This window comes from Desmodus rotundus, chromosome 2 (assembly GCF_022682495.2).
Source record: "Desmodus rotundus isolate HL8 chromosome 2, HLdesRot8A.1, whole genome shotgun sequence".
NCBI lineage: Eukaryota > Metazoa > Chordata > Mammalia > Chiroptera > Phyllostomidae > Desmodus > Desmodus rotundus.
In genome coordinates this window covers 51,424,328-51,444,601 of record NC_071388.1, presented here as the reverse complement: position 1 = coordinate 51,444,601, position 20,274 = coordinate 51,424,328, and the positions used below count along the sequence as shown (strand labels likewise).

General features: G+C 43.4%; 1 protein-coding gene across 1 annotated transcript in view; it reads left to right on the top strand.

The window, feature by feature from the left end:
* LSG1 (large 60S subunit nuclear export GTPase 1) overlaps positions 1–20,000 on the top strand; it is a 30,650-nt gene extending 10,650 nt beyond the window's left edge. The window contains exons 6-14 of the mRNA XM_053918231.2: positions 2,227–2,287; positions 3,380–3,556; positions 6,572–6,994; positions 9,395–9,496; positions 9,636–9,781; positions 11,684–11,805; positions 14,121–14,200; positions 15,496–15,669; positions 18,669–20,000. Coding sequence (XP_053774206.1) covers positions 2,227–2,287; positions 3,380–3,556; positions 6,572–6,994; positions 9,395–9,496; positions 9,636–9,781; positions 11,684–11,805; positions 14,121–14,200; positions 15,496–15,669; positions 18,669–18,848 — 1,465 coding nt within the window. The 3' untranslated portion in view covers positions 18,849–20,000. The remainder of the gene's footprint in view (positions 1–2,226; positions 2,288–3,379; positions 3,557–6,571; positions 6,995–9,394; positions 9,497–9,635; positions 9,782–11,683; positions 11,806–14,120; positions 14,201–15,495; positions 15,670–18,668) is intronic.
* Positions 20,001–20,274: the final 274 nt, after the last annotated feature.

Below are 20,274 nucleotides of genomic sequence, written 5' to 3'. Positions count from 1 at the left end.
TTTCTGTCTGGGAGAAAGCTGTTCCCCAGCTCTTACCTTGATGGCAGATACTTCAGTTCTTCTTTGTATGCCACTGGTGCCTTTCAAGCTGCTACCCTGGAGCTGAAGCTCAGAGGGAGTGAGTCTGAGTAAGTCTGTGTGTGGGTTTCTTAAGAGGAACTGCTTGGGACTCCAGAAATTTCTTCCATGGACTCAATCCCTGCTGGTTTTTGCAGCCAGAAGTTATGGGGACTTACCTTCCTGGCACTGGAGCCTTGGCTGGGGGTGGGGGTGGGGGTTGGTGTTGGGCTGGGAGTTCTTGCTCCTGAGATATTCCTCCCAAATTTTTATCCACCACATGTGGGTGAGAGACCAGCCCACTCCACGTCTGTGCCCCTCCTACCAGTCTGGATGGATGTGGATTCTTTAATTCCGTAGTTGTCAAACTTCAATTCAACTCGATTTCTGATGGTTCTGAGTGATGGTTAGTCTGTATTTCAGTTGTGATTTTGATGCGGTTGTATGAGGAAGTGAGCCGTGTTTCCCTATTATATAGTGTATTTTATATGGCAGTTGATCTGAGTTACATAGAATTATTATCAATAAAGTGACTACTGCCACATCTTTTTAACAGGAAATATGTATTGGTGGGTTCTGTACAACAGATGTCTCCTGTTTGGTAACAGGCAGCTAAGCCATCTGTCTCTTTAATTTCAAAAGTAGTTATCAGAAAAGATTTGATGTGTAACATGAATTGAAATGCAGGAAACTGCTGTGGCACTGAGGGCAGAACCCTGCATTCCAGTAACGCAGGTGCTTCCACTGTATTGCCCCAACCCTTCCTGGTACATAGTTGGCACTTTTCTCCGCATCCTAATTCAGCCCCTTCCTGGTACATAGTTGGCACTTTTCTCTGCATCCTAATTCAGCACATGAAGCAAGCTATGTTAAATTTGTCGTGTTTTCTTACTGATGTTTCTAAGCTGATTATCCTTATTCTTTCTGCATGTTTGGTAGGTAGACATATTGTTGGTGGACCTTGTAATTTTAGTTCATTAGACTTTGTCCATTTTTTTGCAGTCATTTCTACATTTACTCTTGAATCCTCACAGGATTGACGGTGGCAGATTATTACCTTAAAGAAGAAAATATGAGGATCTGCTTAATTTGAGAATTTAAAAACAATTTATCATAAATTAGCAAGTCTGAATTTCTTTGAGTCACCTGGTTATGCTGGAAATTTAACTACTCTGAGTGGTAAAAACCCTGCCCTGAGTGGTAACTGTGATTTCCTACATGGCCTTGGTACTCAGCATGGTTGCAGAAGAGTTAACTCCGAAAAGGCAAACCACACATGGAATTGGGGACACTACTGTAAGGTGGTAGACAGTACATCTGCATCTTACTCCTTTCCGGGGGCAGTCACAGCTGGCACTTAAAAAAGCACCTTTCCTATCCACAGAAGCTGAAGGAAGGGAGGATCCTCCTAGAGAAGTGAAACATTTATTCATGCAATGTGGGCTGCTATAGTCCCTACCACATTTTTTAGGGATTCAGGGGCCTGCTATGAGCTGTAGAAAGTTTTCTTAGTGCTGCATCTTCTTGTATGTGACTAAAGAAGTTGAACTCATTACTCCTCCTCCAGGATGACAACTTCAGTGTGTATTTTGCTATTTTGGATTCTTGCTATCTAAACACATTCTTGGAATGGGTGGATGATTATTTGCTAGGTATATGCTTTGTCTTACCAGCCTCGGGTTTAAATAAGATACAGGCTTTGATAGTGGCAGCTGTCAGCAGGTGATGTATTAGTTTTCTTTTGAGGCCTTAGCACAGTATAGATCAGGTACTGAATATACAGTAGACCGCACTTTATCTTTCCTGGAGAGGTTACTAGAAGATACAGTTAAAATTTTAGCAGTGAAACATCACCAGAGCTCCATTAGGCCATCCGTATAAGAGCAGGAGAAGGTTATGATTATGAGCATAGCCCCTGAATTATTGAGCATAGTCCAGACTGCCTGAGTTCCCATTCTGGCTCCCTCGTTTAGTAGCCGGTGACTTTGAAGAAGTTACTTTATTGTTCTTAGCTTTAGTTTCCTCATATATAAACTGGGAATGATTATACCTTAAAAAAGTTACATATGTCAAATGCTTAATGTATGGAAAGTGTTTTCTACTATTACTGTATGGTTGGTATTTCCTTTCACTTCACAAGGATTGAAGTATCTCACATTTGTCTTGCAGTGATATCGTGGTCCAGATAGTAGATGCTCGAAACCCGCTCCTGTTTAGATGTGAGGATTTGGTAAGTAAAGCGTGGCAATATTCAGACTTAAGGTCCTTGGAGGAGCGGTGGGAGGACAGCATCCCTGATCACAGTAACTCTAGGCAAGCCCTGTGTACTTTCTCTGGCTGTGTTTGACTAGGCCTCCCTCTCCTCCCAAGGTCAGGAGCTTCCATAATGCGACTGTTTAGACAGGTGTTTTCTCTTCTCAAACAGTTGTTTCCATCTGCAGGAAGGCACAGACACTGAGCGGAACTTTCTAGCTTTTAGTTTAGAAGCCACTGTGTTAATAGACATTTGCCAGTGTTTCTCATTTTTTGAGACACCAGTCACAGTAGCATTTTACTTACTTCATCATATTCCTGGTCACTTCTTATCCATCCCATTAAGTTTTCTCACGTCTCAAGTTATTACACCTGTGGTGACTTACAAGTAAACTAAGTTTGTAAGCTACCACAGGGGGTAAGAAGGTGTGAGAATCACATGAAATAATGTAACATAGGCTTTGAATTAATAAAACGCTGTATACACATGAAGTGTTTCTACTGAGGACCATAGTAGTAATAGTACAGATTATTTTTAAATCCACTGGTGAATAACAAGAATCTTAATGGTGAAACTCTCATGAAGTCAGCTTTTATATTTCTGGTATATTTCCTAATGATAAGCCAAATTTGGGAATTAATTTCAATTACTGAGTCTTGGTTTTCTTTTAGATTTCAGAAATAATTTTTACATTAAATATTGTTGGCTGTCATCACTTGGCTAGAAAATAGTCCCTGCTGGCTCACAGATCTAGTTATGCAGTCTTTAACTTTGTTTAAAAGAAACAATTCAGCATTATTAAAGAGAAGAACTACATTATTTAAAGAAAAAAGGACCTGTTAACACCCCCACAGGGCAGGAAAGCATTTCTTTTTCTAACCCCTTCCAATTTCTTACGTGATGTAACTTCTTTTCAGAGCTTACTGAGAGCATCAGTAGAATGTACCATGATTAAAAATATTTACATTAGGAATGTCTTAAAATTGGGGGCAATGCGGGATCTTCAATATAATGAGGCTAATTTTTCCATGTTTGAGGGGCCTTCCTAAATATCTTTGTCTTGCCTAGGAATGTTATGTGAAAGAAATCGATGACAGTAAGGAAAACGTTATTCTGATAAATAAGGCGGACTTGCTGACTTCTGAGCAGCGGAGTGCCTGGGCCACATACTTTGAAAAAGAAAATGTGAAGGTTATTTTTTGGTCAGCTTTGGCCGAAGCCATTCATCTGGTTGCTGGCTCTAAGGTAACCTGGGGCACTTTTCCAGGTTGGGTTTCAGGGAACAGGATTTCAGTTTCTGGTTAGTGCGTCTTGCTTTTTCTTCCGCAGATTTATGGAAATTTGGGGGTTTTGTTGGGTTGTGTTTTTCCTGAGTGCTGCGATGAGAACAGAAGGACCTATGGGAAAAGGAGTCACAGGGGCGCTTCCCTGCTGTCCCCACAGCTCTGTGTTACACACTGATACTTGCTATGATATCTCTTAACCCAAAGTGTACATTAACCATTCCGGATTTATTTTTATAATAAAAATAACTACTACCTGTAAAAAGATACTAGTGATAAAATCGTAGAACTGGGGGGAACCAAGATGGCGGCGTAGGTGGACACACTGCGCCTCCTCGCACAACCAGAACTGACAGAGAATCGAACAGCAAGGGGGACCAACACCAAGAAAATAGAAAATAACCATTCATCCAGACTGGTAGGAGGGGCGGAGACGGGCACCAGGGTGGAGAGGACTCTCGTGTCTGTGGCGGGACTGAGACTGGCAGAGTGTGGGACAAATGGCGCAGGCAGTCCGAGCACTAGCGGACCCTGCGGCCCCACATTTGCACAGATAAACCCAGAGGGCTGGACTCAGAGTGGCGGAGAACGGGGCAGGCAGAGTGGCGGGTAGCACCCCGCAGCACCACATTCGCCCACAGATAAACCCGACAAACGACAGGGAGCGAAGCAAACCGCGTAACCCAGGGCTCCAGCTCAGGGAAATAAAGCCTCAAACCTCTGATTGAAAACGCCCGTGGGGGTTGGGGCGGCAGCAGGAGAGACTCCCAGCCTCACAGGAGAGGTCATTGGAGAGACCCACAGGGGCCTAGAGTGTGCACAGGCCCACTTACTCGGGAACCAGCACCAGAGTGGCCCAGTTTGATTGTGGGTATCGGAGTGGAAGATTGAAATCCGGAGGAGAGTGAGGCGGGCGCCATTGCTCCCACTCGGCCCCTCCCCCACTTACAGCGTCACAGCGCTGCGACCAGCATTACCCCGCCCCGGTGAACACCTAAGGCTCCACCCCTTAAAGTAACAGACACGCCAAGAGAAACAAACAAAAAAAATGGCCCAAATGACAGAACACTTCAAAGCTCCTGAAAAAATACAACTAAGCGACGAAGAGATAGCCAACCTATCGGATGCACAGTTCAAAGCACTGGTTATCAATATGCTCACAGACTTGGTTGAATCTATTCGAAAAACAGATGAAAAAATGAAGCCTATGCTAAGAGAAACAAAGGAAAATGTACAGGGAACCAATAGTGATGAGAAGGAAACTGGGACTCAAATCAATGGTGTGGACCAGAAGGAAGAAACAAACATCCAACCAGAAAAGAATGAAGAAACAAGAACTTGGAAAAATGAGGAGAGGCTTAGGAACCTCCCGGACGCCTTGAAACGTTCCAACATCCGAATTATAGGGGTGCCAGAAGGAGAAGAGGAAGAACAAAAAATTGAAAACTTATTTGAACAAATAATGAAGGAGAACTTCCCTAATCTGGCAAAGGAAATAGACTTCCGGGAAGTCCAGGAAGCTCAGAGAGTCCCAAAGAAGCTGGACCCAAGGAGGAACATGCCAAGGCACATCATAATTACATTACCCAAGATTAAACGCAAGGACCTACATCCAAGATTACTGTATCCAGCAAAGCTATCACTTAGAATGGAAGGGAAGGTAAAGTGCTTCTCAGATAAGGTCAAGTTAAAGAAGTTCATCATCACCAAGCCCTTATTATATGAAATGTTAAAGGGAGTTACCTAAGAAAAAGAAGATCAAAAATAGGAACAGTAAAAATGACAGCAAACTCACAGTTATTAACGGCCACACATAAAACAAAAACGAGAGCAAACTAGGCAAACAACTAGAACATGAGGGTTGTCATTAAGGGAGTGGGAGGGGGAGAGAGGGGGAAAGGTACAGAGAATAAGAAGCATAGATGATAGGTGGAAAATAGACAGGGGAAGGGTAAAAATAGTGTAGGAAATGTAGAAGCCAAAGAACTTATAAGTATGACCTATGGACATGAACTATAGGGGGGGAATGTGGGAGGGAGGGGAGTGGGCAGGATGGAGTGGAGTGGGGGGGGGAATGGGACAACTGTAATAGCATAATCAATAAATATATTAAAAAAAAAAAAATCGTAGAACTGGAAGAGACTTAAGTAATGTCTTCTCTCCTCTCCTCCTCCTCTCCTTTCCTGGTTATCAGCCATGTGTTGACTGTTGAGTGTGCTGACCAGCTGCAGTGCATACAACACCCACCCTTTGCCAAGCTCTCCAGCTAGCGAGCTCTAACTCTGACGGAAATTCTTCTCTCACCTCCCTGGCAAATAGTCAACAACCTCTCTGTGACCGCTGTAAATGCCAGAGACCAGGCAGTTCATTCTTTTTATCTCTAAATGAAAAGAGATAAATGGGGAGCTGTCTCCGCAATGCTTTGATTTATTAAAGGCAATTTAAAAAGTTTTTTAAAATAGCAGTTTCCTTAAACAAGCAAACCACTGTCTTTAAAAATGCAAATGTAAAATGAAGCCCAAACTACCAATTAAACCCTTCTTGCTTTGTGCAAAGAAGAAAATGTTTTGTCATTAATGAGAAATGCTTTGTTTTATTCTGCAGCTCATTGCAAAGTGATGTAGTGCCAAAGAATCCAGCTTGACACAGGCTTTCCTAAACCCTCGCTTTCTTTCAAGATTGTCTATTCCAAAAGTAATACCTGTTCTTGTACAAAGTTCGAACACCACAGAAAAGTATAAAGTGGAGGTCCGCCCGCTCCTCCCTCCCCCCAGGGCACCACTGTTGATGGCTGTGCTTGTGCCCTTGCCCTGAAGGGCTTACCTTGTCCCTGCCTGTATTCACCATCTCTGGTCTCCTTCAGAGCTTTTCCTGTCCTCTGTTCATCTTGGATGACCGGCTTGAGTATTTTCCCTGGAGCGAAAAAGTGAAGTTGTTCCATACTTCTGAAGTTTTCTGTTTTCTATTATTTCATCAGGAACAAGCGAATGGAGATGCTGAAGAAGGCAACAGAACTGACTCCGAAAACTCCAGTTGCAGTGAGGCTGAAATTCCACGTGGTGAGACTCATCATCTGCTAGACAAGGATTCTCTCTCAGTTAGTGAAGCTGTCACTGGTGACGAAGAGGAGAGTGAGTATGAGGACTGCCAGGAGGAGGAGGAGGAGGAAGAAGATTGGCAGACATGTTCGGAAGAGGACAGCAATGCTAATGAAGATGCCTATGACCAGAACTGGAAGAAAAGCTGTACAGTGGATTCTGAGGCTCAGGGCATGAAAACCCCGCAGAAGAGGCAAACTCACAATTTTAGCCACCTGGTATCGAAGCAGGAATTACTGGATATCTTAAAGCAGCTGCACACTGGGAAGAAGGTGAAAGATCAGCATCTTACTGTTGGACTGGTAAGATTAATCACGTGATAAATTAGTTACCACAAGGGTCTTTATTCTCCATCCTTTGGTCGCTGCACTGGAACCCAGGTTTCTGGCATCACGGGAAACGTGAATCCTCGCTTAATAGCCACTGCCGTGGTGGGAAAGGCAGTATGACAGGCAAAGTCCAACTTAAAAGAGTGAACTTTCTCAAGGCTTATATTGGGTACAGCCCTGTTCGTATTAGTGTTCTCCAGTGTCTTTCAGTTCAGCCCTACCTGACATGTGACTTACGGAGAGCTACTAGAATGAGAGCTTTTACGGTTGTCTTTGGACTTCTAGTCCAGTGTTCTTACCTTCAGGTAAGGTAGGCTTTTCAGGAAAGGTAGGCTTTCGGCACCCTGTGATCCTTGCCAACTCATACTGTAAATGTTCCAGGGGTATGTTCGGGAAAACCCCAGCACCTGGGGCCAGGGAAATACCGTGAATGCTGGAGTTATGTAAACACTACAAACAAGGGAAAGGAGAGCTCATCTCCAGCTACCATACCCTAATTGCAAGGTGGCTGTGAAAAGTGCCTGGGCCCCCAGAGGATACAGCATGGTTCCAGATGGCCACGCCTTTAGCTGAGGAAATTGAAGTGTTAGAGAAGGCGGTTATTCTAAAGATCTTCCCTCCAGAACAAGACAGTGGAGGAAAATAAATCATGACAGTCCTCCAGCTCGTAAATTAGGTATCGGGTATAGCTAACCCTAATTATTTTTGACTCCCTCTGTCCAGAAAAAAATAAAGTTTTGTATTTTTTGTTTTTTTGTTTTTTTCAAATTTTCTTTCAGTTCATTGATTAAGAGAGTTGTCTCTGAAGCCAGGCAGACCTAGATGTGATTCCCAGTTCCTTAGTGGTACTGACTTGACTCACTATGAGCCTTGGAAAAGTTATGTAATGTCTCTCAGATTTAAGGCTTCATTTCTCTATATTGCTAAAAACTTATTTTCCACATGTACCAGAAAGCCTAGCTTCCCTGTGAGTTACTTCATTTCTGTCTTATGTTTAGGGGAATGAGAAGCAGCCTCCCTCCTTTTTTCAGTTTCTCTCTGTAGAAATCCTGACCCATGTTAATTAACTCATTCTGCAAACATTGCTCCCCTGCTGTTTGTGAAGTATCCTGCTGGGCCCGCGCCACACACAGAGCAGACTAGACAGACACAGTCCCACCCTCCTAGATCCTGTAATTCCCAGTGATGAGAGTGAGAGAGGGCAAGCTCAGCACCCTGTAGGAGTTACCGTGAGGGAGCCTGATTGGGCAGGGGGAGGGTGACAGCAACAGAAGTCCCCCCCCCACAGCAAACAGCATTTAAGCATATAGTAATATATCATGTAATCAAGATACAAACAAAACATTAGGAGAAAATACTGAAAGTAATAGGCAGTTACCTGAAATCTTTTAAGAGTTTTTGTCTTAAAGTATGACGTAAGGTTTGGACAGTGACGGTGGGAGGGCGTTCCAGACAGTCAAAAGGTAAGTGCTGAAGCAGAGCCCCAGGAGTGGAGGAGTGGGTTCGTGGGACAGCATATGACTGAGTGGCTGAAGTTGAAGGGTGGTGAGAGCGGAGACTGGATTGGTGGGACTGTGTCCACTTTAAGTCTTGTAATAGAGGTGGAAAGTTTGGTATTTTATAATCTTCCAGTCGTGCTGATGGAGGGTTCGCAGAACCATGTCAGTGCGTGAATTGGATTTGGAGGCCTGGGGGAAAGCCTGAGAAAAAGCAGAGAACAAGGGTGGCATAATTTGAGCAATGAGTTTGCTTGTCATTTTGGGACTTCTTTTTTTCCTGGACATGATCCTGCTTGATCTGAGGCACCGTGACGTTTTGTGTTTATTGACAGCTGGGGGAGAGGCAGAGGTGGAACAATGGATATAGTTTCACCCAGAACCCAAGAGCGATTGAAGAGTTTTGGTAGCTTGATAACCCACATCGAGTCATTGTACCATTTGAAGGTTTTGGCCAGCAAGGCAGAAGCTTGGTGATGTTATTAAAAATAATTGTATGTTGTGATGATGAAAATACCCGATGTTGAGCTTCACCCAGTATGGAAGATCCAGTGAAAACAGTGAAATGCCGGGAGATGGGAGGTGGGGGAAGAGCTGGGAACAAGGCGGTGAGTTTTACTGTAGCATCTGCTCTTAGAGCAAAACCTATAAAAATGAAATGCACTTATTTAGCTTGACTGTTCATCACTGGAGACGAATCTGAGTAAATACACCCATACCATAGGAAGAGGGGAGGGGCCTGACACAAAAAACATGCAGCCCAAATAATCTGAAGCAAGTAGACACTTGTGCTGGTGTTGCCCCTGTTCGTCTAATGCCTTTGGGTCTGTGATAGAAGTACTGTTTGACTGCTCAGTAACTTCCCAGTCTCTTCTAGGTGGGCTACCCAAATGTGGGTAAGAGTTCAACAATCAACACTATCATGGGCAACAAGAAAGTGTCTGTGTCCGCCACACCTGGTCACACCAAGCATTTTCAGGTATTCATTTCTAAGCATTGGCCCCTGTGTCGTCTTCTCAACCAGTTCCTCCCGCTGGGTATTTTCTGAATGCCTTTCATGTGCTCCTCTTTCCCTTCCTCTGCTGTAGGCCCACATAAACCTCTTACGTGTCTTTCAGACTCTCTTTGTGGAACCTGGCCTCTGCTTATGTGACTGCCCAGGCCTGGTGATGCCATCCTTCGTCTCTACAAAGGCGGAGATGATCTGCAGTGGAATCCTCCCAATCGACCAGATGAGGGATCACGTTCCACCTGTATCACTAATATCCTTTCTGCTTTGCGAACACCCCGGTTGTTATGTGTGAATTGGGGCTTTGGGTTTATTTTGGACATTGCCTCTCATTTGATGTGTTTAGGACTGGTATCTGAGAATGGAAAATCTGAAATACTTACTAGTGCTCTGCCCAGGTTCACGCAGTGAGATAGCAGCAGGACTTCAGAATGAGAGCCTTACGTCCTGGCTACGCAGGGCAGCCTGGTAGAAATGGAGGATCCCAGGCTGGGATCTCAGCCGCTGACTGCAAACCTGTTTGATCCTGACACTGCCGTTCTACTGAGTGACCTTGGAAAACTTGCTTAACCTTCCAGAGTCTTTCCTTTTCTATTAAATGAGGGCAATAATCGCTACCTCACAGTCGGGAGAATTTAACCATAGCTAACATGTATTGAATTTTTGCCATGTAATTTGCTAAACACTTACCAAGTAATACCTCATTTAATTCTCAAGACATCCCGTGAGGAGGGTACCGTTATTGGGAATATCGAGGCACACAGAAGTTAAACAATTTGCCTCAGATCTCAGTTAGCACGTACAGATGAGGAACTTCGCTGTCAGCAGTATAATGAGTTAACTTATGTAGAGCAGCTAGGCTAGAGTCTGGCATGGAAAACGTGCTCAAAGATAGATCTATTAAGAACTACAGGGCCTAAGGTTTAACCCTACTTAAAGCTAACAAGTTAATCTTAACTGTTTTGTGGGTGCTGGCAAAAGATGAGACTCTGTGAAGCCTGGCATGCAAATTTGTTGATTTATAAATAGGGTAAAAATCCCAGGCCCTGCAGGATTCTTCACAACTACACTTAAGGCCACAGCTTTTGTTTACCCCAGTTTGTTTCCTCTTTCTGTAATAAATAACGAGTAAGAACTCATTCACTATGGTAAATAAAATATGGTGTATATCTCTAACATAGGATACATTGTTTAAAAGAATGCATGAAGTACAGCATAAGGAATGTAGCCAGTAATATTGCAATAACTGTGGATGGTGCCAGGTGGGGACTAGACTTACTGGGGGATCACTTTGAAATTATGTAATTGGCCCTGGCTGGTGTGGCCCAGCAGATTGAGCACTAGACTGCGAACCAAAGGGTCACTGGTTCCATTCCCAGACAGGGCACATGCCTGGGTTGTGGGCTAGGTCCCCAGTAGGCATGCGAGAGGCAACCACGCATTGATGTTTCTTTTCTCTCCATGTCTTCCTCCCTCCCTCCCTCTCTCTAAAAATAAATAAAATAAAATTATGTAATTGTCTAACCACTATGATTATACACCTGAATCTAATACAAAATAATATTGGAAGTAAACTAGTTGAAAAATTAAAAAAGAGAGTGTATTAAATCTACTTGTAATAACCTGGAGAATCAGAGAGCATTTATTACAAGCCAGATTAGGTTGGGCTCTGTGGAGGATGCAGGTGTGAATCAGATGTGGATCCTGCCCTTTCAGGATTCAGTCTGTCGGGGTCGTGCGGCAGGTACATGAGTTACTAGTACAAGATAGCAATAGAACGTCACAAGTAAATTAAAAAGAATCTGTGGGTAGTTAGACAAGGGAGGAAAAAGGACCTCTGCTTACACAGGCGTAGGGATCAGAAACAAAGACTGTGCTTTATGTCTGAATTAGGATCATCTTACAAATTGATAGTTAATTTAGATAAAAGTGTGTCTGTCACCTTTAAGATGTATTTCAGAGATAATAATTGTCACTTAAAAGGGTTCATTTGGAAGTGATATTGGTGCATAAGACTTCATTTTAAAAAAGTCTTTTGAAGAGGTGAAAAGGGTTTTGCTACAGAAGTGTGAAATACCATGTTCTTCCAAGCATGTGTCAGACGCCATGGGGAGGAGGGCTTCAGTTCAAGGGATGGTTTCCTTGACAAGCTTACATTTGCCAGAATATTCCAAGACATGTTTTAGAAGCTACCTATGGCATTAATATCATAAAGCCTAGAGAGGATGAAGCTCCCCATCGACCTCCAACATCAGAAGAACTGCTGACAGCTTATGGATGTGAGTTGTGATTTATTTTAAAACATGAACCAAAAATAACATAGCTAATGAGAGAAATAGTCCTCTGCAAAGATACCAAATTCAGAATTTTTTCTTAGCATTTTTCAGTTAATCTTCCATGGTTGATACTTTTGTTATCTCCATTGGCCTTGCCTAGAATGTGGCCTCCTCCAGGTAGCTGATTTGGTGGTGGCTTCAGGGTCTAGCAGCAAAGGGGAGAGAGCTGAGTGGTATTTTACTTCATTGTGTTAAGTGCTTTTTAGAAGTTAGAGAAGGAAATGCCTCCTATCCCTTGCCTCTTCCCCAGGTCTGCCCTCTCCTAACCTTCATCACAGAAGCCAGTTCCTGGTTCCCTCGTCACAGGCCCTTCCCACATAGGAGGTCTCCGTTGGGGCAGTGTTCTGAGCTCCCACAGGGAGCACAGGTCTGGTCCGCTGTTACCACAGCCTTGTAAAGAAAAAGCCTGAGGTCATTCACTGCTTTGAGGCTACGTAGGCTTCTTGTGGAGACTTCTGCCAAACAGGGAAGAAAGGGAATGTTGGGAAGAAAATGAGTATGTCCACCAGAGCAGGATAGGAGAGTTATGAAGAGAGCATCAGAAGAGAAAGACCTCAGAGTTGACAGAGTGGAGATGGTTAGGATAGGGACACAAGACGCCTGCCTTCCCCTTCCATCAGTCCCTTGTAAGCCTTGTTTAACATTAAAATGAGTCCACAGTTCTCCCACCTCCATGTTTTATCCCAGTTCCACATGGGAGTTATCTTAGCGTATCATTTTTCCAGTTGATTGTGATTTGTTTACCTTAAATACAAACTTTAAAGTGGTCTGGGGAACCTTCATCTGCCTAAAAATATAGCACTGTTAGAAACCTTTCTGTACATGTGTGACCTGCCTTTAAAGGAGTTGTCTCCAGCTGGGAAGGAGTTCAGTTTGAGAATTTACTGGCAGAAAAAGGTGATTTGCTAGGAACAACACTTAAGTCAGACCTTGAATTTCACCTTAATTGAGAGACGTTAAAGAGGATAAATACTAATAAGCACTTGTGGTAGGACTGGTATAGTCACAAATTCACAGGGCTAGAAGACACCCTGAAGATCACGCCACCTCTCGTTTTCTGTAAGACAAGTAATCTGAAATCAGAGCGTGAAATACCTTGCCCAAGGTGGTGTCTGGTGGGTGGCATAGCCTGGATGAGAGCCCGGATCCCCTAACTCAGACCTGTCTCCGTACACTGTCTGATACAGTCGGAGGGAGGGAAGAGCCAGTTTGTAGGAAAGGATGGCCACACATGCGGTTTCAAAGGTTGCCATCTGCAGGTCTGTACAGAACGGTCTCTGACAGGTCATTTTAAAAGATGTCGCTGAAGCGCAGTGTGCATTTTCTTTAAATACCAGTGCAGTTGAGCAGCTGTTCATGTTTGTTAGCGAATTATACTCGTATTTCTTTTGGGAATCACCTTTTCTCTACACATTATTTGTTTTTGTCTTGATTTGGAGTTCTTTACAACATGCGCCACAAATGTTTTTCCCAATGTGTATGGTTTCTTTGGCACTACAGAAGTTAATGATTTTAATAGATTAGGTTTTTTTTTTCTTTTTTTTTTTCCCCCTTGGCTTGGTTGGGTTTGGTGTTTTACTTGGGGAAGGCCTTTCATATTCCAAAAGGATAAAACTGTTGTCTGTAGTATCTTTTATTTTTTTAAAACCTTTAGATTTTTAATCTGCCCAAACGTACTTTTGTGTGTGGTGTGAACTCTGGGATTCTGTTTTCTTCTAAACTGAAAGAGCCAACACACAGCTAGTATGGGAGGGAGCTGAGTGTTGAACCCAGTCTGCCGAAGCCTTGTTCTTGCCCACTGTGCTCTGCTGCTCCCCTCTAACCGAGTTAGTATTAAGGGACCTTTGTTGTGTGTTTGGGAGACTGGAAAAAGTGTGAGGATGTATGTCAGAGAACTTGCTCTATTGCTTTTGGTTTTGCTAATAATACTGACAACATAGTATTCTACAAGTAGGCTCCTTGAATAAATGTTTAAAATAAAGAAATGGAAGAAACAAGTGGAGTAGGAGGTGCAAGTGTTACAGTGTGGTGCTAGGATACTGGATCAAACAACATGGTCTGTGCTCCTGGGTTATCAGGATGTTTTTATAATGCCAGCCAAAATATGTTCTCCAATGCTACTTGGCTGTTAGAGTAGAGAGTCGGGACGCGTAGTGAGGTTGGGGAAAGGACTAAGTCTCCGTCGCCGCAGGAGACGTTGCCCACCAGTGGCGTGCTGTGCTCTGACCCAGGTTTGGCGAACCCGTTTCTCCCCACAGGCGTGCGAGGGTTCATGACGGCGCACGGGCAGCCGGACCAGCCGCGCTCTGCGCGCTACGTGCTGAAGGACTACGTCAGCGTGAGTGAGCCTGCCTCTCGGGCTCGGGAGTAACTAGGGCTTCTTTCTCCCCGCGCGGTGTTAGAAAACGGCAGCCTGTTAAGTTACAAGGGAGGTATTTTCTCATTGAGATTATTTTATAACTGGGTTTACATGCTTGATGCAGGAGAGCTAGCATCATATAAATCAGTGAGGTGGTTGATAACAATGCAAAACAGATGAAGGTCTCTGAACACCTGCAGTCAGTGAAAGTGATAAATTAATGCCTGGTTTTCCAACTCCTGTAGCAGTCTTCCATGTAATATAGCTGTTTATATGCCCTACATACAACAATAGTAACAGTAATAATAACTAACATTTATTCAAAGCTAACCCTGCTGGGAATAGCTGCAAATGTTTTACATGTATTTCATTAAACATACATAAGTCTGTGAAGTTATTATTCTCATTATAAATGAGGATGTGCTAAGTTTTGGGTTTTCCTCACCAGGGAAAGAGGAACTAATATTAGCTATCTCATGAGATTATTACGGAAAATCTGTGAGAATAATGTACAGGTATGGAGATACACGCGCAGCACGAAGCTCAGTGTCTGGCACCTAATTAGCCCCAATAATTTTTATGTATTAAGCTCTTAATTCTTTCCACAAAATAGCATTACAAGGCCCTAGTGATAACAGGTTTGAGGATTTGGCTGTATGCCCTCCTCAGTACCACATTAGCAGGGCTCTTGGAGCATAGGAATAAAAGTGGGCAGTCACCTTCTCTTGCCTTCAGTTCAGGGGAAAACAGTGGAATAGTTTATGAATAAATTATTTAACATTTATAGAACTGGAGGATGGGAAGACGCATTAAAAACAGTCACAGTTTTTAGAGTGTTTATAGTGGAACGAGGGAAGTCTGCCCCCAGTGAACAGCTGCGGCCAGCCCAGCGTCCCCATTAGTGCAGCCATGCTGTCCAGTTGTGTCCTGGTCTTCGCTTTGGAAAACACATCATAAATATAGTCATAGAAGTGTGCTGAGGAATGCTTCAGTAGAAATGCCAGTGAGGCAAAAAGGAACACAAAAGAAGAGAGATTTTATTCTTGCCTGGTGGCTGTGGCAGGAGGCTGGGCCTCTGGAGCCCCAGGGCCCATCATCAGTTTAATAGGGCTCTTCAGCTGCAGTCGACCAGCTCCGCTCAGCTAGTAACCGAAAGCAGGAAGCCCTATCAGAGTGTGCCTGGTGCGGGGTGCCGAGTCCGAGGACTCTCTCTGTCCTGGGACGGCACGGATGGTACTTACAATGCGCTGTTATCGTCCATGTGGTCTTTATAGGGTAAACTTCTGTATTGTCACCCTCCTCCGGGAAGAGACCCTGTGACCTTTCAGTATCAACACCAGCGACTACGAGAGAACAAATGGGATGGTGGTAAAATAAAAACACAGATGAGTAGAAAAAAGAAAGCAGAACAGATTGAAAATGTTGTTGACAAAAGCTTTTTCCATCAGGTAAGTTTTAAAGTTTTTTTAATTTCTCCTCTAATTCATTTTGTATAATATTTTTCTTGGCATACAATTCACACATCGTTACACTAAATTCACCTTTTTAGAATACAGTTCAGTAGTTTATGTTATATTCACAGAGTTGTGCGACCATGACCGCTGTCTAATTTTAGAACATTTTTATGGCTCTAAAAAGCAACCCCAGACCCATTAGCAGTTGCTCGCCATTTCCCTCTCCCACCAGGCCCTCCAACCACTAATTTACTTTCTCTGTAGACTTGCCTATTCTGGACATTTTCAATAAATGGAATCATACACTATGTGGTCTTTGGGGATAGGTTTCTTTAATTGGCTTTAGTGACTTCAGGGTTCATCCATGTAGCAGGGCTTTATTCCTTTTTGTTGCCAAGTAATATTTAATTGAGCGGATAGAGCACATTTTGTTTATCCATTTAATCAGTTGATGGACAGACAGACACCTGGGTTGTTTCCATTTGTCTATTATGAATAATGCTACTGTGAATATTCATGGACAAGTTTTTGTGTAGACATGTATTTTCTGTTCTCTTGAGTACATTTTTAGGAATGGGATTGCTGGGTCATATGGTGACTCCACATTCAACTTTGCAAAGCAGCTGCTACATTAAATTCCCACTAGCATGTATGAGGGTTCTGATTGCTCCACATTCATGCCAATATTTATTTTCTGTCTTTTTTTAATTTTATTTTTAAGATTTTGTTTATTACTTTTTAGAGAGGGAGGAAGGGAGGAAGAGAAACACGATGGAGGGAGGGAGAGAAACATCTGTCGATTGCCTCTCACACGCCCCTTACTGGGGACCTGGCCTGCAACCCAGGCATGTACCCTGACCAAGAATCTTACCGGTGACCTTTCGGTTCGCCGGCCAGTGTTCAGCCCACTGAGCCACACCAGCAGGGCTGTCCGGTTTTTATTTTAGCATCCTAGTGTGTGTGAAATGGTGCTTCCCTAACGACTGCTGATGTTGAGCGTCTTTTATGTGCTCATTGGCACAGGTACAGATCTCTTTGGAGGGTTGTTCAGGGTTGTCGGGTTGTAAGAGTTCTTCATATATTCTGGATAAGAGCCTTTATCGTTTATGGTTTGCAGAGTTTTCTCACATTTAGTGGATTGTCTTTTCTCTGAGCCACCACATTTTAATCACTGTGTTTACATCACAGGTACAATTTTTTAGTTTAAAAAACTTTCAATTATTGTTGGCATACAATATTGTATTAGTTCTGGCTGTACAACATAGTGATCAGACATTTACGTAACTTAATGGTGGTCACCCTGATAAGTCTAGTATCCATCTGGTGCACACAGGTACAATTTGTATACAGCATTTTAAAGACCAAATGTATGTGCAGAACAGTTAAATCATAATCAAACCTAATACATATTTTTAAATACTTTTGTGACCACTATAACCACAAAAAATTGGGTGTCGGAGTCAGGGGTATGCAGAGTGTGACGACTTCCGTGTTTATATGGCACCTCGTTCGTGTGCCTCACTCAGTGGTCCTGGTGAGGAGCACCAGGCAGGCAGCATTATGCCCTCATCACTGGAGACACTGAGGCTGAAGAAGGCAGAGTGACTGACACTGGTTTTAAGTGACAAGCTGGGCGTGGATTTAAGTTGTTTTGGTTCCATGTTTGAATTACTTAAAGTCTGCTAATGTTTAGAAGAAAATTTACCAGTAAGCAGAAAAATTAGAGATTCGTTCTTGGGCCTACCACTGTCATACACGACATTTAAGTTGAAGTTTTAAGTGTTGCAAAAAGTTTCTAAAGGTCATGTATGAGAAAGCTGAAAAGTTACAGTTAATTATAGAATAATTATGTATCTTAAGTTTTAGTTTCTAGAGTGATATTTTACTATATTAAGACCATGAGATACTGCCTTATATATATACAAATCATATTGGATTAAATTTTTTCTACTAAGTAAACTTAAAATTTGGGGGTTTTTTTACTTAAAAGTTTACAACAACTTTTTTGAGCACTGTGTGCCAGCTCTTACACTGACTGTGAACAAGAATAAGATACGAAAATTAGTAAGACATGATGACTGCCTTGAGGGGGATCACACTCTAGCAAAGGGAAGATTGGCGAGTTAACAGGTAACGTGCCGTGTTAGGTCTGGGGGAGAGGTGTGAGTCCAGGACTCTGAACCTGGACTGGAGAACAGTTATGTTGGGGCTGAGAGCAAAGTGGGTGAGTGAGAGCTATCTATAGAGAGGAAGTGATGTTTAAACTGGACTTTGAGAGACAAATAAAAATGCACCAGTTGGAAGGAGTAGTGAGGGCCAGGTTTCTAGGCAGAAGGCGTTGCATGAACAGAGGCCTATGGGAGTGTGGGGTTTATTGTTAAAGAGGCCATGTTGTAGATGACCTCATGTACCATGTGAAAGGATCTGAACTTGATTCCCCCAGCTACAAGGAGCCATCAGAGATTTGTGAGGACAGGAATGGAGAGATTATGATTAGAGAGCTCTTGTAGAAATGAGTCTTGCCGTGGCCCAATGAAAGCTAATGAGCACCGGGGTTAGAGCAGTGGGAAGAGATGAACAAAATTCCGGAGACAGGGATCAACAGAACTTAGAGGCCAGCTGACTGTGCATAATAGATCAGGAAGACACCAACTGGGCGGATTCTTTTACCACTCACTAAAAAAAAGAACGGGGAGTCAGTTTCTGACTAAATGCAGACTGAGGCAAGTTGAATTTTGATACCAAGATAGAGATTCCCAGGAAGTAGCTAGTTCTATGAATCTAGGTACAGATAATTTTTGAGGCTGTGGAACTAAGCAAAGCTGAGGGAAAGAGAATGAACTGAACACACAATACTGAGAACTTAGCATTTCATGGGGAAAGTGGCCAGGTAAAGAGATGGAAATCCACTATCTTGGAGTTCTCCCTAAATAACACTATGCATATCTTTAAAAAGAGACTGTTGATAGTTCAATGTTCTCGCTTATTATTAGGAAAACGTGAGAGCTTTGACCAGAGGTGTCCAGGCTGTGATGGGCTACAAGCCCGGGAGTGGCCTGGTGACTGCAGCCACTGTGAGCTCTGAGAGCGGCGCTGGGAAGCCCTGGAAAAAACATGGCAACAGAAATAAAAAAGAGAAAAGTCGTAGACTCTACAAGCACCTGGATACATGAACACAACAGAAATGGCGTCTGCACTGTGCATCTGGAAAAGAGCAGAAGCTGCTGCTTGTCTGCGGTGCTGCAGAGTGGGACCCGCTGTGGTGGCGCACCACCCGCCCAGCAGTCAGTGACAGCACTGCAGAGCTCCTGGAAGCACCGGCTCTGCCTGCTGTAGGCATCTGGGAGCCCCAGAAGCCGCCTCCTGTGGAAGGCTGGATTTAAGATGGGAGAATGAATGTGTGTATTTGTTTGTGTAAACACATACACACTCTTGTATGCTGGGAATTTTTTTAAAAGATACTAAAATTTCCAGATGTATATTTGTTTGTATAAACATACACACAAATGTATACTAATTTATAAGTTGGGAGGTTGAACAGATAATTAAAATTAAATTGCCACTAACATGTTTTTTTGGTTTATGTACATACACTGCCATTTGGACATTCCACATTCCTTATAGCCAGTTTTAATTTGCTGAAACCTGACTGGGTTTTTAAATGGATTCTTTTAGGTACGTCCTTTAGATTAATGATTCTCAACCTCACGCTTACTCAGCGCACCCCCCTGGTAGGGCAGAAGGCATATCAAGTCTTGGAATGGGGGGCTGCCGTGTGTCTTCCGTGAGAAGACAGGCAGTCAGCTTGTGTTTATTAGGCATGGGGATCCCTGACAGCCTTAGTACTTCCTTAGTACTTCCGACCATTAAGAGTAAGACGGGGCAGCTTACCTTCTACAGTCACACGCACTCTAATGCATTTATAGTGCGCTATGGCCGTTTAAGCCGCCGACTTCCTCACCTTTGTCTCCCTTTTTCTCTGAGCCTCGTTCCCTTCACTCAGACCATTACCTTTTTTCTGTCACAGATGTTTGTGGAAGTTAATGGAAGCGATAGCTGCTTTCTCTAGAAAAACGCACATTCCCATATACACAGGTTTGCAAAATAGAAGATTTACAGACCCCCTCTTCCAAAATTCAGCCATGAATTCACAGTTAAGCCCTGCCTTGAAAGGGGGGTAGGAGTAGGTGGGGGTGGGCAAAGGGGGGAGACTGCTTGGGGCAATGGGCTCATGGTGCAGGGTGCAGATGATGTTCGGTTGAGTTGTACATTCGAAACCTGCATGGTTTTCTGAATCTCACCCCAATAAATTCAATTTAAAAAGATTATTGAAAATGTGTTCTATCTAGGGAATGACATAATTACATGTATTTAACAAATACTTGTTGACTACCTACCATGTGACAGGAAGGACAGTCCAGAAAATGGCAGCAGTGGGGTAGGGCCGCGAAGTGGGAAGGAGCACTGCAGCACGGAACGTTCCGAGAGCCAGGTCACGCGGGGTCTTAGAGCCTGTGAAGGGCTTCTGGGTGTTTTCTCAAAGCGGTGTGTAAGCCATGGGAGGGTTTATGTGAGTGAGGAATGAGATGTGTTCTAATT